Source organism: Canis lupus, chromosome X (assembly GCF_003254725.2).
Source record: "Canis lupus dingo isolate Sandy chromosome X, ASM325472v2, whole genome shotgun sequence".
NCBI classification, from domain to species: domain Eukaryota; kingdom Metazoa; phylum Chordata; class Mammalia; order Carnivora; family Canidae; genus Canis; species Canis lupus.
In genome coordinates this window covers 13,794,254-13,817,733 of record NC_064281.1, presented here as the reverse complement: position 1 = coordinate 13,817,733, position 23,480 = coordinate 13,794,254, and the positions used below count along the sequence as shown (strand labels likewise).

Here is a 23,480-nt window from a genome sequence, read left to right as displayed (position 1 = left end):
CCCGGGCCCCAGACGGCAAAGTGACATCCCCGTCCCAGCCACTAGAGCATCAGCCCTGGAGCCTCAGCGAGGGCCCTGTCGTCTCCAGTGAACCAGCAGCCATGCTACAGCAGCGGGAGGCATCTCCGGCTTCAGAGACACGGCGTAGGGGAGGGGGCAAGGGGTCACACTGAAGGCGATTCAACCTCAAAAGCCTGAGCCTCTAAGGCTTTTCCACCCTGTAAGCTGGGAGAGCTGAAAGCAGAAAGGCAGTATGGCTCCTGGCCCCCAGGAGTAAAAGGGCAGCCAGGTCCTGCCAGCCAGATGTAGACACCCCCTCCTCCCCCCCACTCCGGGGCAGGGGTGGTGATGGGATCTGTGGGGGCCATTGTCATTTTCTAGCACACTTGCATCATCAGTACCATTGTGAGCCACAAGTTTTGAGCACAAAGCTCACTGATGGAACCCTGTACTGCTCCCCTGGGGTCTAGTTTAAGGCCCTACAAGAGATCAGCCCTTGCTGCTAGGGATCAGCCTAACTGTAGAATGAGGGCAAGTATTTGGACACAAAACCACACACTTAGTAAAGCGTTTCTTTATCAACTCTAATAAATTCGTACATTAATGTCATGCAGTGAAAGCAAAAAAAGTCAAAGTGGAGACTGTGACATTCATTATTGTGGTTTTAAAACTTTATTATATTTTAAAATCTGAAAATTGTAAAACACAGTATTCATACAAACACCTGAGGACTGTTCAACTGGGCACAGCATCTTCACACAAACAATTTGAGAGAAGATCAAGTTTAAGATAGAATCTTGTCTTAAAAAGAAATAACATAAATGAACATTAAAAAGCACCTTTTAAATCATGTGCCCAGTAAATAATTGGTTTTGTTTATAAAGTACATTTGGTTTTCAAAAAGGAAAATGTACATTTTTGCCCCTGGTGAACATTTTATTGGCATTTGTAACAAATGGCTAATACACTTAGCACCGATTCTTATAGCTTATAAATACTACATCAAATGTTATATAAGATAATAAATAATAAAACAGTAACAATGAACATGTTTCTCTTAAAAGTTCTAGTTTTTAAAATAAAGTCTAAAATGACATATCAGAACTAATGTATCTTCTAAAGTTTAGTAGGACAAATGGCTCAGAAAGCAAATGAATTAGGAACATTGCACAAAACAGAGAACTTCCATGTATGGAAACCCTGAAGAGTCAGTTAAGAGGTACTAGTGATGGCAAATGATGTGAGTATTGTAAACAGAATAAAAACATCTCACTAAAAATAGATTATCTTTACCTCTGTGGAAGTACAAAGTGCTATTTTTAAATTCTAAAAGAAAAGATTTACTTATGTGTATACTTCATCTATAGAACAAAATATAAATATGGAACAGTATCCTTTTGAACACAATAAAATATATATCTTTTAAGTATTTGGACACAGGCATCTTTACAGAGAGATGTGAGCAATGAATGCCTAGTGAAATGTCCAAGCTTAGGCAAAATATCTAAGTTTTAAAATAAGTACCACTTGCATAAAATAACCGTTCTATCTGACAGTTTATCTAAAAACTGGTAAGAATACTTCATGAAAGGTTTGTAAGGTTGCTTTTAATCTTAAGTAGGAATATAACATATATAGAAATAATATGGCTTTCCCTTTTGGGAAACTGGTAGCACATGAACGGAACCTTACAGTAACAAACATTTAGAAAGATGCTATCTATCTATAGTTGCATCTTTAAGTTTTCTTGTAAGAAAAACCCATGGATTTTATTAGAGAACTTGTCAATCTCTAGTATTTTCTCTTTGGGATTCAGCTATTTTGGTTCTATAGATAAAGATGAACAAAAATTAGAGGTGTTTCTGTTTCCTGTATGAAGTACATTCGTAAACTATAAAATGAAAATAATAAACTGATATGAAGAACAAACTCCCAGTCTGAATATGCCAATAGTAACATGTTAAATGGCTTCTATAATAGTAGACCAGACTGCAACATAGATCTGCAATTCTGGATAGAACATATTTTTAGAGGAACCTTCTACACAGCAAAAACTTCTAAGGGCAAAAAAATGATTTTACACCAAGATGGCACTTGTCTCCCTGAATGAAATCCAAGCTAAACTTACACAAACATGTATTTAATTGTTAAAGAATTTTTCTTCTTTAAGCTTATCAATGTAGTGGCACAACTTCACGGCTGTCCCTAGCTTCAGCCCCATGTACTTTATCATCATGTCACTCTTGAGCAATAGCAGAGCCTTCCCATCAATGTCCTATAGACAGAAGGAAATGACAATTAATTAGTTAATGTGCTCACATTTTATCAGAATGGTCATTTCTTCATATACAAGAACATTCTGAGTATACACCTGCTTGTTGAAAATTAAAAAATATAGTTTGTACAGTGAAGCATGGTTCGACCATTTATAAATATACTTCGAATTTTAAGAAAACTTAACCTATCTTTTTTTAAAAAAATATCTGAGAGAGAGAGAAACAGAGAGACAGCGTGCACATGCATGCATGCATGAAGTGGGAGGGGGCAGAAGGACACGGAGAGTGAGAAGGGGGGCCTGACTTGGGACTTGTTCCCAGGACCCTGGGATCATGACCTGAAACAAAGGCGGACGCTTTACCAACTGAGCCACCCAGGTGCTCCTAACCTAAAATCTTAAAAATGTCCTAGGCATCAAACTGCCAATCTTTAAATACTGTGTGGAATAAAATACTGCATATCTATGACAGACTAAAAACTATGAATGATAGAAATGAATTTCAGATGCCTATTAACTTTCTTAGAACAGTTTGGAATCTGAGGATTTCAGCATCCATACAAACTGTACATGTGCTATATGTTGCCTTGATGTTAAAAGCTAATAAATTAGTTGCCTGAAGCCAGTTAGATGCTAAAACCTAATTATTTTCTTGCCATATTGAAAAGGGTATATCAAATATATGGCCACTAATTTTATTAGAAAACACTATAAAACTATGACTTGATAGTCAAAAGGCACCCTCCCTCAAATTCTTTACTAACTGACTGATGTTGAAACATATTACTTGGTTTTCACAAGTTCTGGTTTAACAATAAAACTGTACTGTCTGAAAAGACCTGAAAAACCCCTTATAGTACTGCCTTTGTCAGGTACCTTCTGCACTTTTTCGACAAAGTACAATGAAAATTAGAACTTAAAAAAAAAATTAGCCCATGATGTTACTTTGCAAATGGCATGAGGGGATCAGCATCCTAAATAGTCAATAACCATATAAGGTTGACAGAACCGAGCCAAATAATCAGTTGCTGGATTCATTGGGCATCATATCAAGGAAGACACCTTGTCAGGTTGTTCCTATTTAAATCCAGCCTCTATTGGCTAAGGATCTAACTTTGGGCAAAGTGACCTTTCTCACATATGGAAAATCAGTTGATAGGGCTCCCCCCACACCATGTGTACAACTAACCAGTACCCAACTGAAGGGCCTGCATAGAGGTCATTCAAAAGCATTATGGCAGGGGCACTTGGCTGGCTCAGTCCTACACCATGCGACTCTTAATCTGGGGTGGTTGAGTTCAAGGCCTACTTTGGGTATAGAGATTACTTTAAAAAAAAAAAAAGAAAAACGCATTATGGCAGGAAAACCAGATCAAAATATACATTACATGTTGCCTGAAAAGATCAGCAATGGGGTTGAGTGTCTGAGGATCTCTATGTTTCAGAAACTCGATCACTTCATCTACAGACCAGGTTGAAGGGTCATCAGGGAAGCCTCGTTTCAGGAAACCTGGGTTAGCTCGAATTGGTGAACTTGTAGCTTCAATGGGGAGAAAAAGACAAATCAAACTTGACCTGACCATTATCCTGAAAGAAGAGATGTTATGTAGGGAGAAATGACCTTGCATCAAGGATGTTGAAGATTATAGGTTAAATAGTGCTACCTGTAATATCTGTCATTTCACACTCACCAAAGTTGGGTGGGATACAATGAGATGAGGCAGCATGGTTGAGGCTCTGGTTTTCCATTAAAGTTGGATAAGCCATCATCTCAGGGTTATGTATCAGACTGGGTTCACCTTGTGCCATCATGGCACCAGGTGTTGCTGTGGAAGCACGAGTAGGTGAGAACATGCTGCTGCTATGGGCCCCAGGGCTATGATAGCAGGGCATGGAAGAGGAGCCCTGCACTGGCTTTTTAGATGAGAAATATGGCTGAAATGAATGTGAAGAATAGATGGTGGTAGGTGGCGGACTCTGGCTCAGGTTTGGCTCCTGCTCCTGGAGGAATGACTCTCGATCCTGTTCTGGGGACCCCACCTCTGAACGGTAAGGTGATCCTATAATATTGGGTGGGGAACCACTTGTGGGCCTTTCTACTGGCATAGTTGGGCTATAACTTTCAGGGTAAGAGAATGAAGAAGGAGGCTCCTTTTTTCTCATTTTCTGGAATTTGATCTTTCTGGAAAGCAGGTAACTATAATTTTTGTAGGCATATCCAAGTGGCTTCTGAAATGACACAAACCCAGCATAAACCAACTGTCAGTGAGTAAAAAAGGAAGTAGTAAATGTAAATTTATTTTTCATGTAACACTGTTTTATATTACTAAAGATTAATGCTCTACTTTGATTATATGATTTTTTGTTCTTCCTCAACCATACACTTTAACTGAATTTTATATATTGTGGTTTTAAACATAAAAATATTGTCATACATTTCTCAAACTTAAACTTAAGCATTTTCCCAACAAGTTTTAGTCTCCCATCTTCTGCCTGCTACAGCAAGAATCAACTGGCGTTGCTAATCACTTAGTTAATAGTTCCTTCTCATTTCTAACTCATTGGCATCTTTAGAAATGAGGGGTCTACTACAGTTGTGAAAATATTTTTATAACACTCACGCGATTTTGCCACAATGCTTTTGCACGAAAACGGTGGATTTTTGAAACTTTTCCATGAATGACATCAAATTTCTTATCCAGGTTTTGAATAGCATCATAGATGACCTATTATAACACAAGCTATTAATAGTTTCTATTTCAAAAGTAACACAACAAAGCAGCCCAATTTTGACTGCCAGAAACAAAGAAAAGTTCTCAAGCTGTCAGAACCAGATCTCTGGTTTTGGTGATGCCGAGCCGAGCCAGCTGAGATAGGAGCCCCAGCCTCCTACTCAACTACTCCATGCCATACAGGCATTTAATGAAGCTCTAAACCAGAAAGTAAACGTCCCATCATTCTTAAAGCCACCACATTTATGATGGAGTCCTTTTAGATCAACGAAAGAGCTATTTTAGGAAAGAAATCTTCAAATCTGCTAAAAAGCCAAAGAACCTCTTTCCATCTAATCATGGTGTGAATTCACAGGCAATGAGCATTCCACTCTGCAAAGAACAGTGAGCCAAATATAACAGATGTGACTTGTGACTTCAAAGTATTTTGAAATCAGGCAATCAACAACCTTACAAAACCTTCCAGGACATGTCCCCTCGCAGCCAACCAGGTATGTGACTAATAAAACCCGAGAATTCTTCAAATACTCAGAAATTTCAAAATGCTCAGAAAAAAATACACTTACACAGGAGGCCAGAACCATTTCCTCATTCATTCATTCAAATAAATAAACACGTACCGAGGGCCTACTTCCTATCAGAATGGCTTTGCTAGGTGCCAGGACTATGGACAGAAAAGGAAAAAAAGGAAACAAGACAACCAACAGATCCTGCCCTAAGGAGCTCCCCGTGTTAGCTGGGGAGAGATTTCAATAAAGTGATGGGCAGCCCGGAGCCATGGTTTTCAGAGTGTGGTCTCAGACCAGTAGCACGAGTCACCCACTGGCTTGTCGGAAACACATGAGCTCCTGCCCTCCACTTACTGAATTGGGGAACTCTGAGTGGGGGCAGCTGTCTGCCCTCCAGGTGGTTCTGATGCATGATAAGCGAGACCCTCCAGCCGACAGCACTGAGGTGAACAGTGCAGGCTCTCGGGGAACACACGGGTGCAAAGACCAGAGTTCTGCTTCTCAGCTGTGTGACCTTGGGCGCGTTCCTTAACTTCTCTGTGCTTCAATTTCCTCATGTAGAGAATCGAGATGAGAAATCTCTCCCCCAGTTCCCTTGAGGACAACGTGAGGCGCAGTGGTATGGTTATTAATATTAACGTCATGACAAGAGTACTACACAACCCCTGGTCCAGTAATGCTCAATCATCCAGTAATATTCCTACTATCCTTATGCCTCTGATGGCTCTGACACAGGTAGGAATGGGAGGCTAAGTGTGCGTAGAAGAGCAAGACCTAAGCCAGGCTGGCAGTGGTGGCAGGCTTTTCAATGGAGACGTCTACACTGAGGATTAAAAGACAAGATGGTGTTCACTAGGTAAAGACGCAGGGAAGGGCAGAGAAGGCAGAAGGACAGTAGATTCAAAATTACCCAAACAGAGAGAACATCGGAAGTCAGATGTTTAGCCGGTGAACATAAATGATGTTCAAAGAGCTGGATTTTTAAGGGAAGGAGAGAGAATGCATGACAGGAAGAGAGATGGGAGGCCCAAAGAGGAGGCGGCCTTAAGCTGTGGAGGGTAGGCAGAGCAATGGAGCCAGAGGCGCAAGGTGCAGGAGCGGGCCACTCACGAACGGAGGTGTCCCAGCCCATGGAAGAGGCTCAGAGGCAGAGCAGTGCCAGCTAACTTAGCCTTAGAGAGGGAGAGGCCCGATCCCAGGCCAGTGGACAGGCCACAGGGCCCTCTCTGTTTCCCAGCCTGTGTAGGGCTGGGGTCTCCCTAAAGAGAACTCTGGGCAAGGACAGAAAAAGAAAAGCTGGAAGTGTGCAGCAACAGGTCTAGCCCTCTGAGGACAGGGGCTGAAGAAAGGAGAGAGCTCACACACTGGAAGAAACTGGGAGGCTCCCTGCTGGTCCGTTTCAGGGCTCTGACTTAGGGCCCCCAGCATCTCTCCTCCCCCACGCTCTGGCCCACCACATCTCATACAGTCGCTCAAAGAGAAGGCCCTGGCAGAGCCGTCCTAGCCAGGGGTGTTGTGGATGCTCACAGGAGGCAGGCCAGAGAGGGCCCTGCCTGAAATCAGAACCGTCCCCCCCAATCTGGACATCCTTCCCCAAAGACTTGACGTGTTCCCTCGAAGCCATCCACTTCTGTTCTCAATAAGAATGATAAAGACTCACTCTTTATCACTCTTATTGATAAAGATTCTGGACTTAGGCACGGTAGCTCATTTTAACTAACAAACTTTGGATCTTAACATCCATTTTTAAAAAAATAAACTTTCACTACTTCTAGAGGATGCAGCTACCAAATCCTTGATAATTATACTTATCAATCTCTACTGACACGCTAACTTGTACAAAATCTCCTCATAATGATATAAGGTATACTTTAAAAAAAAGAATGATGAGCTGCCATTTTTTTTTGACTGAGATATCTCAGCAATGCATTTAGGCAGCACATACTAAGTTTTATCCATATCAGGCAATTTCCTTTAAAGATTTTGTAGGGGAAATTAATTCAATATTGCACAACATGACATACATTTTTTCAGTTAAAGGCTTTTAAAACAAAGCTACCAGATGTACATACTGGTATTTCAAGATTTTCACCTGGAGATGCTATTCTAACCAGAAATTGTTAAAAATCATCACAATGAAGGGATAATCATAATGAATTTGATACAGCAAAATTTCAATTCATTGTATACTTTATATGAGATAACCGGGATTTTAAAATAGTATTTCAGAAATCTACATTTGAGAGACAGAACTTCTGTACCTGACAGTGAGTAAGGACGTCCAGCACTGTTTTTTGCTGCTCTTCGTTGTAGGAGGTCTCAGACATAGCGTTTTCCTGCTAATATTTTAAAAGTTAAATAGTTAATGCTTTACTTTTGTAAGAGCTAAATTGAATCCTAGGAGGAAAAAACACTTTATTTATTTAAATTTTTATTTTTCACCAACTTTTCAAAGGGGTTCAGAAGTCTTAACCTAAAGCAGAGACAAGGGATCCCTGGGTGGCTCAGTGGTTGAACGGCTGCCTTCGGCTCAGGGCATGATCCCGGAGTTCTGGGATCAAGTCCCACATCGGGCTCCCCATGGGGAGCCTGCTTCTCCCTCTGCCTGTGTCACTGCCTCTCTCTGTGTCTCTTAGGAATAAATAAATAAAATCTTAAAAAAAAAGTAGCGACAAAATAAAATAAAACCGCACATTAATATGAGAATGAAAATGATAACTGCTGATTTAGAGAGGAAATAGGAATTTATTATATCAGAAGGACCTAGGTTTTGAGTTTTGTACTGAAAAGGAGTATAAATTGCCCTGAACTTCCTACAACATAAAGAAAAGGGAGGTAAAATGGATAAGTGGTCACTGTCTAATGAAAAGAAGCAAATAAATTCAGTAGAGGCCAATATTTTTTGTGTGAATTTAGAGGAACTCTATAGTATATGAAGAATTTAAACTTTTTTCTTTAAAATGGTTAAGTGTTAATATATTTGGCAAATGGCAATTAACATTACTTACATTATTGATATATGCAGTGTTTGGTTCATATGCATAAAGAACAGTATTATCATCATCATAAGCAGGTATTCGTGTTCTTATCTAAGGAAGATGTATTAACAAAAGGAAAGATGAAAGACAGAACTGAAAGAGAAACTGAGGACTTCAATTTCACTTTTAAGAAGCTTCAAAAGCCTATTGGGGATATTAAAGGACCTTCGTCCATTGTAAATACTACTACATGAGAAGGTGTACTTGAAAAATTGTCTTCTCATTACCTTAACTACACTTAAGATAAAATCTTCCATTGAGCTTATTAACCTCTTGAGTACCTCAGGGTAGAAAGACTAATCTAGTAACCTGACACCAGAACTGCTATAAAAGCAAGTTATTTCTAACCATGAACAAAGAACTGTGTGTGTGTGTGTGTGTGTGTGAGAGAGAGAGAGAGAGAGAGAAAAGCAGAGAGAGAGAGAAAGAGAGAAAAGCAAGTTATTTCTAACCATGAACAGAGAACAGGGTGTGTGTGTGTGTGTGTGTGTGTGTGTGTGTGTGTTACAAAGCTTTTGATTTTTAAATAATCCAACAGTGCCACTCTGTGGACAAAATAGGAAACATTTAAGCACCTATTTTTCCTGATAAATTAATCTCTATCACCTTAAAACATTTTTTTTTGGAATAGGATAGGGTATAAATAAATACACAATAAATAACCTGAAATATTACATTTCATTTAATAATAGCATTCTAAGAATGAATTATAAACTATATGAATAATGTTAAAATAAAGACAGATAGAAGCTATATAGTCTTTGTTTCAAAAAACATAACCAAAATAATATGGAATGGGCTATAAATTAGTTCTTATAAAAATATACTGTATATAACCTCATGCTTTTCAAACTGCTCCCACATATTTATGTCAGAAAGAAATTCTCAGTAACATTAACTCCAAAGATGAAAAGATACTGGGGCTGATAGAAGTTATGAGAATTGCCAATAGTGTTTAGGTAGCATTAATACCCACATCCTTATTTAAGTAAAGAAATGCTTTTTCTGTTAAGCCGAATTATATACAGTTTAGTAATCTATATTTTCACTCACCTTCAGGAATCAAAAAAAATACTAGGATGTGACAGAATTGTACAATAGCACAACCATTTTGAAAGACTGGCAGATTTTCATAAATTTACATTAACTCTATGAACTAGCAATTCAACTCCTGAGAGAAATGCTAGTATCTGTTCACAAAAAAACCTATATATGAATGTTTGTTGAAGCTTTATAGATCACTGTCAAAACTTATGAACTTGTTATTTCTGCATTTCATTGAATTAAATTTAGAAAAGAAACACAGCACAATGAAAAGAACAAAGACAGATTTTTCAATCTGAAATACAAACCACATCAGCTTCACTGGAGCCGCTAGACATCTTTTTTGTGCAACAGCAGCACTCCACTTCCTCTGAGTTGGGCCTATTTATATTTAAGCTTGCTGGAGGACTTATTTGTGAAACTGCCTGGTCACCCAGGGCAGGTAAACCACCTACTCCTGAAAAGCAACACATAAAAAAGTTACTTCACATATTACCATAATAAACTTAATAGGAATATGTTCTCCAAATGCCAACTCAAAGTGAATTGGAGTACTGGCTGAATTTTAGAGAATGACAAAACAATAATACTTCCATTAGTGATTTAGAATAAACCTTTATTCAGGGATGCCTCGGTGGTTCAGTCAGTTGAGCATCTGACTTGGTTTCAGCTCAGGTCACCATCTCAGGGTCATGGGATCAAGCCCTATGTCTTCTTGGGTTTATCTCCCTCTGCCCCTCCCCTGCTCATGCTATTTGTCTCTCTCTCTCTTTCAGATAAATATTTTTTAAAAAAGATTCTTTCTCCCTCTCCTTCTGCCTCTTCCCAATTACATGCTCTCTCTACTTCCAAACAAAAACAAAAACAAAGAACACCCCCCCCCAAAAAAAACCCTTCCACTTTGAGGTGTAGCTTTAAACTGGTTGTTTTATTCTGGTTATAAGACTAATAATAATTAAACTGTTGTGTTTTATACAAAGGAAGCCTACACAGCAATGAGAATGAACCAACTATTGCTACACACGAGGATGAATCTCACAACCATAAAGAAGTGAGTAAAAGACACAAAAGAGAGAACACAGTGTGCAAGTCAGTTGATCCAAAGCTCAAAACAGGCTAAAGTAATCAATGATGGGAGAAGTCTTTCCAAACCAATACCTTTAGAAATACTATAGTCACTTTAACAATGTCCTCATTTCCTATCTTGCTGATAGGCCATCATTTATGTAAGCAGTCCCCAATTTACAGATCTGACAAAGAACACTGCAGAGTAGTCTTGTACCTCTACTTGAACTCTTCAGGAATGAGAATACTGAACTCAAATTTCCCAACTCTAATAGTATTTCCTATAATCTCATCGTACTTCCAACAATTTTTAAGTTTTATATATGTAATTTTTCATCAAATATGTTTCACTATAGAAAATTTAGAATATACCACAGGGTACAGATATATTAATACCTGTAAAATACAGATTTTACAGCCGACTCTGTGCCGGGCAATGATCTAAGCACTTGATGTGTGTTACCTCATTAAATATTCCTGATAATAACCCTATGTGGCATGCTCTATTGTTACCCCCATTTTTCTTAAGAGAAAGTTGAGGCTAAGTGAGTTTAAATAATTTATGCGGGACTCATAGCTAGTAAGTGGTGCAGTCTGGCTCCAGAGTCTATGGGCTTGACTTATTCATTATTAAAATCACCTGGAATCCCTTCTCTGACAACAAAATAAAACCCAAACTCCTACTATGGCTTACAAGGTCCTCACACAGTCAGGAGCCTCCACATCCCTCAAGTGAGATCACCTCTTACCACTTGTCCCCTTGCTCTAAACCTAAAATATTTACTATCGGCCTTTTATAGACAACTTACACCACCACTGGATTAATGACACTGCAACTAAAACTTGGCTGTAGTTAGACATAGATGCAACATTCATTGAGTCCACCACTAGAATCCAGACATTTCTACCTCTGTGGCACATTTACAAATCACCAATCTTGCACTCTTTGAACCTCTCACTCTCATGACCTCTACCCACAATACCCTGCTGGTTCTCATCTAGAAGAACCTATTCAACTTCAAAGCTCAACTCAAGTTCTATCTCCACAAAGGAAAGGTGCTAAGTCATCCCATCTGGAAGTGGACACTGCTTTCCTCAAAGTACCAGAAAGCTCACACAATAATGCTTTTGAGGTAACTGTTACACAAAGGGAAACACCAAATAGCATAAAGACCTCAGGCTTGGGTCAGAATACCTGGGTTTTAGGTCCTAGCTCCTCCACTTACTGGCTGTTTGACTGCTCTGTGCTTTTTTTTTTTTTTTAATCTGTAATACGGGGATAATAGTACAGACCTCACATGAAGTTATGAGGATTACATTAATTAATACAGTGTCAAGTGCTTAAAAGCATGGCTGGCATAGCAAAGGCACCCACTGTTCACTACCATTATTTTATCATTTGGGTATTCATAACATCCTCCCAATAGAACTATTTGTCATGGAGCACATGGACAATAAATATTCAGGGTCATAATGTAATTTTCATTCACACTGCCCCTGTACGCTGTAGCTATAACAACTATTTTTTTTCCAAGATTTTATTTATTCATTTGAGAAAGAGAGGGAGAAGCAGATTCCCCTCTGAGCAGGGAGCCAGACCTGGGGCTTGATCCCAGGACCTGAGCAAGCCTAAGGCAGATGCCCCTCAACCATTTTTTTTGTAAACAAATTTTATTTTATTATTACTTTTTAAAGATTTTATTTATTCATGAGACACACAGAGAGCGGCAGATATATAGAGGGAGAACCAGGCTCCTCGCAGGGAGCCATATGTGGGACTCAATCCCAGGACCCCAGGATCACAACCTGAGCCAAAGGCACTCAACCACCCAGGTGCCCCCTGTAAACAAATTTTAAATACCAGGACATAATGCAAAGAACTGGGCTTTAAAAAATACTTGGATCCAAATTCAAACTGCAAAATTTGCTATTTTGCTCCAAGCAAACCTTTCTGTGCCTCAATTTCTTAACTCATTAAGTTAGAATAATATCTACTTCACAGGAATATGTAAAACTGAATGACACAGTTAAGCACAGAGTATCATGTCTGGTTCACAGCAGGCACAGCATCAATTTTAGTTCCTTTCCATTCTTTACATAAGATAGTTTCTGCAAAGCTTTCTTAGAGCCCAATCATGCCTGGATTATGCAAAACTAATTAATATAATTCATTAAACTCAAAATCTTGCAAAACGAGTTTACTTAAAATGAAGCTCATTTATATTTTATGATAGAAAACCTAAACTCTCGATAACGAACGTAAGAACAAGAAACCATCTAGTTTTTAAAAAGACGTTTTTTAGACATTAAAGGCATTTCAAAGGCATTTTTCAAAAGTCATTTGAATATTCTGCTTCCAAAGTTGCGAAGAATTCACTTGCCATCAATTGATCGAAAATATGAAGGATGAAAACAGCGTTTTTCACCAGAAAACCACTGCAAAATATACACAGCAAAAACAGGGCAAACTACAACACCCAATTAAAAAAATAAATCCTGTGTCAATACACTGGAACAATCATTTTCTAAAAATCCTGTCCAAACTCTCAAAACGAGCCTTTCCTGTGTCCATATCAAACTTAAGCGACCCCAAAGTTGCCAGACGTAAGATAAAGCTGCACAGACTGTATCCCAACGCCCGGCACTGAATTGAACCCATGCCCTGTTTTTATAAAACACCGTGCAAAAAGCTGCTTATAATATCACGATTTGTTGACATTAAGTAGTTTAAAACCCTAAAACAGTCCGAATTTGGGGAGGGCCAGGTAGAGGAAGGAAGCGATCTTTAACCAAGTTACCAAACGATCGTGCTCAACGCACATCTTTATTTTCTTTCGCCTCGTTTACGTATTTACAATAAACCAGTAAGAATGAACAGTCACTGATCAAACGAGGTTACCAACAAAGCCTCAAAAATCAACGTTTCAATCTCAAAAACATGTTTCACCGAATCAGCTCTCTAGTTCACCAATTCTTTTTTTTTAAGATTTATTTATTCGTGACGGGCCGAGACCCAGGCAGCGGGAGAAGCGGGCTCGCTGCAGGGAGCCCGACGCGGGACTCCATCCCGGAACCCCGGGATCACGCCCTGAGCCGAACCCCCGAGCCACCGAGCCACCGAGGCGTTCCAGTTCGTTAAATTCTTTCAACTCAAAATTCTATATAAAGTTTGTCTGGGTAGTTTCTCGCCCCACCCCACCCCCCGCCTCCGCTGAGGAAAAGAAGGGACGAGAGAGGATCTACTTGTCTCAGAAAGTCAGCACAATACTCAAAAAATGGCCAAATCTCCAAAGCTCCTAGGCGCCGGCTTCCCGGGACAGGCGGCGGAAACCACCCTGAACCACCCCTCAGAGCGCTACCGAAATTAAAGCGTAGACTCACGCTTTCCGAAGAGCGAGTCCTTTCACTTCGCTTGAGGCAAGTCCGGTCCCGCCCCGCCCCGCTCCCCCGCCGCCCCGCCCCCACCCGGCCCGCTCCCCACTCCGCCCCGCCCCCCACTCCGCCCCGGAGCTCCCCAACCGTTAAGCCAAATCGTATTTCAACGGATTTTCGCGCACACCGAGACAAGAAAGTTCAAGGGCAGGGGCAGTGCCGCTAACAGACCTGTTCCTGCATCATGGCCTGACACACCGGCCTCCGGAGAGGACGCAACACCAGTAGACGAATCCAGCCTTCTGGAGCGACAACGGCCAAAAACCGTTACCTCTACCACAGATTCAAAAGCTATCCTCCTACCGGAAGTCGGGTTCTGTCACGCGATGCCTCCACCTCGAAGACACCGGAAGTTCCGGAACTATCGCGCGCACCAGGGAGCACGCGGCACTCGGGTTCCAATACGTGCGGCTCTTAACCAATCCCGCGGGCGCCTGCGCAATGGTTGGGGAGGGGGACGTTGCTAGGGAGATAGCCGAGGGGAGGGGCTTTGCTTCCTACCCCGCGACCGGCAGTGCCCACCTCCGAGCGTCGGTAGCTGGGCGTTCGAGTTCTGACTTCCGTTCGCAAAAGCCGGTGGGATTGAGACCCGGCACTAGACCATGTGCGCGAGCTTCCAATGCTGAGAGGCGCTTCTGCGGCTGCGCGGGGACGCCAGCGCATGCGCGCGCGTGATTCTTCCGGCACTGAAGACGCTTTGTGGAGAAAGCCGAGTGAGGCTGGCGGGCACGTGGCCTCGCTACTGTCATTGGTTTATTTGAAAAAAAAATTTTTAAATGTAATTTTGTCCCTACCCTTCCCGCCACAGATGTCAACTCTTGGCTCTATCCTAGGTGTTCACGTCATTGCTGGAATTTGAAGGAGCAAAGGGGACGGGGCCTTAGTTGTGGAGGTTTGGTACAAGCGGGAAAAGTTATTTTATTTTTTTAAAGATTTTATTGACCTATTCATAAGAGACACACACACACAGGCAGAGGTAGAAGCAGGCTCCATGCAGGGAGCCGGACATGGGACTCGATCTCGGGTCTCCAGGATCACGCCCTCGGCTGAAGGCAGGTGCTAAACCGCTGGGCCACCGGGGCTGCCCCGGGGAAAGTTATTTTAAAAAGTTGTTACCTCATGGAGAGGTAACACAGACCCGAGAGCCAGATTTACTGTTCTTAACCCCAGCCCCAACAGTTAGCCGCTCCTTGGCTTTGGACAAGTCAGGTAATGGCTCTGTGCTTACCTTTCCCCATCTGTAAAATGGGCACAATGTGAGGAGTCCACGAGTTTGAGTAAGCAAAGCACTTAGAACACGATCTGGCACATAAATTTACTATGTAAAAAAGGGTACCTGACATTTTTCAGTGCGAGGCTGCCCATCTTCAGAAGGAGGCACAGTCTGAGTATCAGAAGCAAAGCAGGTGAATATTTTAAAATAAAGCAATAAATCTTTTCTTGGCTCACAGAGGAGCTAAGAGGAAAGTATAGTAGAAACTGGAAATTTATTCTTTCTCCTCTCAAATACAAAACGAGATTAGAGAGGCACCCGGCTGGCTCAGTCAGTAGAGCATGTGTGATCTCCCGGTTGTGAGCTCGAGCCCCACGATGGGTGTAGACATTACTTTTTTAAAAATGAAAAAAAAAAAAAAACTCCCACAAAACCCAAAATGAGATTAAAGCCCATTATACACTATTATTATTTTTGCTTATACTTTTGTTATAGTAGTCCCCTTCCTTTATGTCTAGGTCACTATAAAACACGTGCTGTTTGTGAAACCCCAAGAACGCAATTACATAATTCAAGAAAAACCAGTTGTTTAATTGCAGTCACGTTTATTTGCAGTTTCTATACACACTTTCTAGGTAATCAAACTTTTCTGGTACATTTTTTGAGAGGGGTTCACAATGAAACTGTCACCATTTTTACTAAAAATAAATACAAGACTTAAAGTGTTGCACAGCTCTAAAATATACAAAGGCTTGAATTGAATGTAAACGTTGAAAACATCTTACAAAAGAAACCATTTCTGCAACAATTTAAAAAGTCCATATTTACAAATATTACAAAAATACAAAATGGATGCAAGTCCATAAACCATTGTCTTTTTGGCCAGCATGAACTGGTTCTAGTACCAAAATAGTTACACTGTAACCTTCTTTATAGTTTTAAATCTTTGTCCTGATCTAGTTCTCTAAATCTGCCATCACTGCAGCAAATGTACTCACTCACTGACCTTTGGCAAGAGCAAACTGTGTTTTGTTTGCTACAACTAGTCCATGTCCTCTACTTAGCCAAAAACAAAACAAAACAAAACCCACCAAAAAATAAGGAAAAAAATTTCCCCCACAAAACATAGAGTTATATAAACATAAAAGAACAAAAAATTAGCATCAGTGCAAACAACAGAAGAAAAGTTTGGATTGATGTTTTTCACAATACCTAATGTGTGTACCCTGCTTCAAAACGGCAGTGATGTTGAAGACAGCCCTCTAATTCTTGGTTTTATATGCTATGTAATAAAGCCATGTAGAATATTCCAAATTACTAAGGAATTCCTTACTTTTTTTTTTTACTCAGTTTGTTACTCAATACTCTTTCCACAGTGAATTTAAAATCCATCATTATTTGGGTTATTTTTTTTAAATCTATGAAGTATAAAATAGAGAAACTCTGCTATAGATTTTTAGAGTAAACAAAATAAGTAAAACTATATTATAAGGGTTAGTTCTGTGATCATTACATATAGAAGGAATTTTATTGCCTCACAATTCAAGTCAGTATGTATTTTAAAAAATATATGGTACCGTTACTTAAATTGATGTCAATAATAAAAAGGTGACATATTTATTAAAGCCAATTCATGTGTTTCCTAGTCAAGATTTAGAATCACTTTTAAAGCCCACATACCTTTCTTTACGCTTAAAAAACCCCTAACTACACAAAAGCCATACTGCAAACGAACTGCTTTTATGAAAATTACAAAAGATCACCTATTGTGACTGGAAATGACGGTTTCTTATCACATTTGTCTAAAAACTTTATTTTTAAAATTTTGCCAAGTGTACTTTCCAAAGCATGAGAAAAAGTTATTCATGTTCCCATGTGGTGTCAAACCATGCTGGTTTTTTTGACTAATGGGTTCCAATGAGAAATGATGATCCATTTTTTTCAAACCCCCAAACATTTTTCTTTTAATAAAAAGTATAACACTTTGTAAATGTTCAAATGTACCCTTTACCCGGTAGCTTATCTATCCCAGCACAAGCACCCACACACCCACATCCACACACGCACACGTTCTCCCTCCTCTACCCCGCCACCCCCAGCACCCATTTTACATACAAGGATGACAAGAAATTAAGAAATACAATTCGATAGTGAAAACAAATAGAAGAAGCCAGACTTTTTTTTTCTTTACAAACAAAAAACCAACAGCAATCAGATTCTCTAATTCTCAATCTATAACATCTTAGAAAGTGTTTCTATTGAAAGACAGCATCCTCTTAGACCAGGCTTTCTCCTTCATGTTGTATGATTGAAACCAAAGCCACAAACCCCCTTTCACACATCCTACTTTCCCAAATACCACTTGCATAAACTTAAAGCCAGCTGCTTATCAATTTCTTGGTAACTCTGGTCTGTTCTATCATTCTAATCACATTCTATTCTTTTATAGGCCATATCCCTTCTTAGTTCTCTCTACTTTCTACCTTGTTCCATTCAAAACATATTCTAAGTACATAGCTGCTTATATTTCTGACATATCATTTCAAACATTAGTATCAGTTCATGTTAAAATCAGAGGTGTAAGAACCATTTGCAGATTTCAACTTGTAACTACTTTTTTTTTCAGTTTTAAGACAAGAAAATTCAAGTAATTTCAAGTAATTCAGCTTGTTTCCCTGCCTTCATTTTATCAGAGCACTTGCCCTGACATTTCCTTTCCCACCCACCACCCTCCCCTTTTGCCATCAAGCAGATATAGTAAAATCAGACAAAAACTCATTTGTATGTAGCATTGTGAACCAGAGCTGTTCCCCATTCCCAGTTTAACAGTGAATATAAATAATGCATATACACATACCTATTTCCCAACTATATTGTTCACAGTGTCATTTCTGTTACTTTTTAGGTAGCATGAATCTCATCAGCACAGAGAGAAAGCTTCACTGAAAACTCATTGCAGGTACTTACTGATAAATCAATAGCTCTGTGGCATGCTTATATTTTATTTTTGTTAGTTAAAGAACCTGGAGCTAATTGCTAAACTGTTTAAGGAGTGGATAGTCATTAGATTATGACTATTTATGTCCCCAGTAGCCTAATATAAAACATAACCTAAAATTAACTATTGTTTTCCCTATTCATTCTCTTTAAAGCAATCCATTGAAAAATTAAGTCTAAATGACACTGTCAAATCTGTTCTCCAGGGCTTTGTGTTGAGAATGATGATTTTTCTGATTAAAAAAATCAAAAGCATGCTTTTCATTCTGTCCAAATTACCACATGGCAAATCATAGCCATGTGTTACTATTCACTTGTTTGGTACTGCAAATTGTCACAAAAATGGTTAGGTCTGAATTCGTTATTTTAAATTAATCACATTTCAGTATATGACCTCGAGATTTTCTTTATTTCACCGGTTTAAAATTCATAATTGAGGTTTATCACTCAGAAAATCATATTGGTGGACATTTAAATATGGTATTTTATATGAAAATGGTATTCACAGAATACAATTATTACACTTTATTTGTTGTGTTCTATAAACAGTTGGTGTGTGGTAGATAATTGGCCACATGTCCACTCGTCATTGATAAATCTATTTACACATTTTTATCAAAAATATGGTATTTACATGTGTGTAGTTCTTTCTTCTGAATTTTGTTTTAGTTCGTTTTAATGTAAAAAAATACCAAACCTCCAGAGTAATTTCATCTTCTTAAGAATTATGACAGTGAGGGCTTTGTTTTCTGAATAGGCAGCTCTGGGAAAACTTTTTCTAGGTTTCATGAAAAGCAGACATTTTCAAATTCTATATTATCAAAAGGAATGAGATTGTGTAAATCAAACTAAGCTAAAGAAAAATATGAAAGACAGTGCAGCTACTTAAAAACATGGAAAACAATCAAGAAATACCATCTTCCATTTCCCCAGCAAATATTTAGGAATTTGTTGGTAAGCAGTGATGGTACCCCATGGTGTGCTGACTTCTCCCCAGTCCTCTGTTCTGTTCCTACATCCTCATATGACTAAGGGTTCTGGCCTCTGACAGCCAGCTTGGCCCTGGACCACCTATGTTGAGCTCTGGGAGGATCGGTCATCATGTGGGCTTCCATCAGAATTTTCTGTCTCACCCTCAGAGATGGCCTGCATGGGTGCATTGTACAGCCTGCAGCGGACGCTGTAGCGGCTGCTGCTGGCCGCAGGGGGAGCTCGGGAGCGTCCCACCCTTGCTGCTGCTGAGGTGGCAAAGTTCTTTGAGGAAAACCCTTCTGCATTAACTCTTGGGGAGCATGGAGAGAGTGGGGACAAAGCCTCGGCCCCAGGTGCCCCCTGATGGGCCTCCTGGGTGCTTTGTGGGGATTCAGCTGTGAGCTCTCCAGGAGGTTTGGGCAGGATGGGACTTTTCAGGATCTCAGTAGCAGACATGCGGTAACTAGAATCTGAGCGACTTCCTTTCTTGAGGAGTAACAGCTTAAACTCTTCATTCGATGTGTTGGACTTTTTGGCATTTCGGTAGATGAGGCCAGGAGACCTCTGGCTGTTTGGGCTGGTCACGCTGCTGTTGGGCAAAGTGACAGAGCCAGCGTTGCTGCTGCTACTGCTGCCAAGAGAAGCTCTTGATTTGCTTCGAGCAGACATATCCCCAGAATCTTTTCTTCCAAGTACTTTCCTCTTCGACCTTTAAAGAAAAGGAAAAATCTCGGTCCGCATACATTTTTACGAAACTAAAAGTATTAAGTCACATTCATGCACATGCACACGATGAGGAGTGAGATACTTTCCTATCCCTTATAGCACTCATAGCCTGAGGAAAATTCTCCAATAACCAGTGGATATAAATTAGGTTCTATAAATGACCATTTCACATAGTGACTAATGTGAAGGCTAGAGGTTCTAGAAGAAGACTTATTGGGATGTTTTACAAGAGTATAAGAAAATATTGCTGTCTGATTTCCAGTTAGAGTATAGGCAGTGATGGAGTGTGGCTTTCTCTTATTAAATCTGTCTCTGCATTACAGATAAAATGCTCTGATGTCTGAGGTTGACTTCCAGTGAGTACCAGAAGAGCAAAGATGATAGAAGTGTGGATGGGACAGGATTAGCCATAGGTTGCTGGTGGACAGGCTCAAGTGATGGATATGTGTGTGTGTCAGGGGAAGGTACATTATTGCTTTTCTGTCTACTTTTTAAATTTCTCCATATAAAAAATTTCTTACATGACTTTTTAAATACATCAGTCCATTTTTGGCTGTAAAGACAATTTTCCGTAGCTGCTTAGTAACGTCAGCAGTGTATAAGTAAGCCAACTTTCTGTGAGAAGCTAAAAACCTAGGCTACCTCTGGAGCTCTTAAAGCTCTATGCACTGCAAACTCAAGAAAACAAGGTTAAAAAAAAAATAAAATCAGGTGTCATCCACAAAAAAAGAAAGAAAACAAGGTCATTCTTGTCACTGTGTAGCACATAAATAAATCCTACACAAATGCAAATCTAAGATTACCAAGTTAGGTAAATCTACCAAACATAGGCATCCGTCATCATATTATTTCTTTTGATAAGTAAATAGGTGTGAATGTAATGAATCTTTAGCATGATTCAGTACATTGATAAATATTGGCAATGTGCTCTTTTACCAACCTAAAAATCCATAGGGTAGAGAAAATGTCAGCTTTGCAGTTGGAGAGCAGCCTCATTTTGATTCACTGAAACCTTTGTGGTTGTTATCTTGCATATGCCAGTGTCTGGCACTCCAATACGGTAAGAATTTCAAACTAACATTTGCTTTTAGCATCTATCATATTCTAGACACTAAAATGTTATTTTTGCATCAAAATTGAATATGTGAGCTATAGGTATCTTCACTAACAGTCAGGGAATAGGTGGAGAAGTTTTAACTGACAAGACTGGATAAGAAGTGGCAGCACTGAGATTCAATTCCAGATGTTTCTGACTCCACTACTTATGTTCTGTTCACTATTCCAGATACTAACATTTGGTCCTTTGGGGTAAGAAGTTGGCTTTTTAACATATATAGCATTTTAGTGACTTGTTGTAAGATAAAGTGGGGTAAGGGAAATATAATCAGATCTTAGACTACACATGGAGCAAAGAAAAAATAGACTAATGATTCTTTACTTTCCGAGTGGTAAGGTGTGCCTGCTAAGGTATATACACACAGAAAGTGGTTCTGATGGACTCCTTTTAAAAAAGCTGTTGAATAGCTGTGCTCCTTCTTTATGAGAAAACTACATCAACAGAAAATGCAAGTTCTCTTTATTTTATTTTATTTTTTTGCAAGTTCTCTTTGAAGGTAGAATTCCAGGGTCACCTGGGTGGCTCAGTAGGTTAAGTATCTGCCTTCATGACCCCGGGGTCCTAGAATTGAGCCCTGTATCAGGCTCCCTGCTCAGCAGGGAGTCTGCTTCTTCCTCTCCCTCTGCCCCTCCCCCATCTCATGCTCTCTCTCTCTTTTTCTCTCAAATAAATAACTAAATAAATGGTTTTTAAAAAGTAGAATTTCCAGGAAAAATGACAAGCTTCTTGCAAAAAACTTGCTTCAAGAAGTGCGACTTCATAAGGTAGAAAAGGCAGTTTCCAAGTTGTGTCCTTTGGGTGTCCCATGTAGGTCACCAAGGCCTAGTGGAAGAAGGTAGTCGTGGTTGTGATAGGAGCTGGCACAGTGGGATTGGATAGCTCAGTCTAATATGGGTTTGGTTGCCAAGTACGAGTTCCTGCTCTGTTCATCAGTCACAAATTGTAAGGAGTATATATTCTTGCAAACATGGCCCTTGATCACAGGGCACAGAGGGCAGGTGAGAGAATGTGAATGGGCAGCCTGGACATAACAATGTCCTAGAAAAACAGCCCAGGGGACATCTTCTGTTTGTGGGATTTGGAACATTAATTTTAGAGCAGGGCCAATGTTATTGAAGAAGTTTAAGTTTTTGGGGAGCCTGGGTGCTTCAGTCAGTTAAGCATCCTCCTTTGGCTCAGGTCATGATCCTGGGGTCCTGGGATGGAGCCCCGCATTGGGCTCCCTGCTCAGCAGGGAGCCTGCTTCTCCCTCTCCTTCTGCTGCTCCACTTGTGCTTCTCTCTCTCTCTCTCTCTCTAATAAATAAAATCTTTTAAAAAAGAAGTTTAAGTTTTAGGAAGAGAAAAGTAAAAGGATCAGTGATTAGTTATGAGCTATGATATGCGCAGGTTTATACACTGTCTTGTCTCAAACTTGGGCTCTGACTGTTTAGTGAATCAGCTTGCATCTCTGCTAGTGTAGGATTATAGCTATGAGCATTTTTTTTTTGGTTCAAGAAATTATTTCAGTCACAGATTATAGCAGAGTTTGAGCTTTTATTCTAACTTACTTGACCACATATTGTTTTCAAATGAAAACTTGTTCCAGGATGTCTTTCCTATGGGAAAAAACCTCTCCATTCAGTTCTTAAGGAAGTCTTTCAAGTGAGGTTGAGCTACATATAAAGGCTCAAGTTCCCCAAAAGAAATATAAGACTATCAGTTTAATGTGGAAAACTAATCTTTCTTTGCTTTCTTGCTGAATGTATCACAAATACACAGGCTTTCCCATGTTTGCATTTGATGAGATGTACTGAAAGAAGCAAAATTTTTGGTATTAATTGCCTCACCTGTGAATGACTGCAAACAAATCTTCAGTTGTACGAGGTTTGTTTGGAGACACAAACACACCTTCTGCTTCAGCCTGAGAGTCTTCACTAAGTGGCGAAATCATAGAGTCATCACTCGGTGACGATTCTTAAATGAAGAACAAAAGCATCTTTAGGAAGAAGTTACCAAGCATGCTGCTTGTTTCCCTGGCTTAAGGAATCAACAAACAACAGTTACCTTACTGCTGTTTTCAAAAAGAGAGATTATCTGTCGCAGCTCAGTCTCTCACTAACAAAAACTCTTCTCTCAATTGTTTTAATAAAAAAAGTGGAGGGAGGGATGCCTGGGTAGCTCAGCAGTTGAGCACCTGCCTTCAGCTCGGGGCGTGATCCTGGAGTCCCGGGATGAGTCCCACATCGGGCTCCCTGCGTGGAGCCTGCTTCTCCCTCTGCCTGTGTATCTGCAGCGCTCTCTCTCTCTCTCTCTCTCTCTCTCTCTCATAAATAAATAAAAATCTTAAAAAAAAAGTGGAGGGAAACCAACACCCAGGGC

General features: G+C 39.9%; 2 protein-coding genes across 19 annotated transcripts in view; both read right to left on the bottom strand.

Annotated features, from left to right (window-relative positions):
- Positions 1–649: 649 nt before the first annotated feature.
- Positions 650–14,765, bottom strand: SCML1 (Scm polycomb group protein like 1). Of its 16 annotated transcripts, none has more exons than XM_049107558.1 (8): positions 14,618–14,719; positions 9,907–10,055; positions 8,525–8,605; positions 7,778–7,855; positions 4,897–5,001; positions 3,967–4,504; positions 3,664–3,815; positions 650–2,275 (listed from the first exon to the last, which is right to left on the bottom strand). In XM_049107558.1, the coding sequence occupies exons 2-8, from the start codon at positions 9,934–9,936 to the stop codon at positions 2,141–2,143; spliced, it is 1,119 nt and encodes a 372-aa protein (XP_048963515.1). In that variant the 5' UTR covers positions 9,937–10,055; positions 14,618–14,719; the 3' UTR covers positions 650–2,140. The 16 variants fall into 16 exon arrangements, with proteins under 16 accessions (XP_048963515.1, XP_048963513.1, XP_025293442.3 ...); XM_049107556.1 differs by lacking the exon at positions 14,618–14,719 and adding an exon at positions 14,267–14,450; XM_025437657.3 differs by lacking the exon at positions 14,618–14,719 and adding an exon at positions 14,267–14,448 and having other exon boundaries at positions 7,778–7,852.
- A 1,128-nt stretch (positions 14,766–15,893) lies between these two features.
- Positions 15,894–23,480, bottom strand: part of NHS (NHS actin remodeling regulator) — a 346,600-nt gene continuing 339,013 nt past the window's right edge. For all 3 annotated transcript variants that reach the window (XM_025437620.3, XM_025437614.3, XM_025437623.3), the window contains 2 exons: positions 22,949–23,075; positions 15,894–19,986 (listed from right to left, as the gene is read on the bottom strand). In XM_025437620.3, the coding sequence (XP_025293405.1) occupies positions 19,377–19,986; positions 22,949–23,075 (737 nt within the window). In that variant the 3' untranslated portion in view covers positions 15,894–19,376. The remainder of the gene's footprint in view (positions 19,987–22,948; positions 23,076–23,480) is intronic.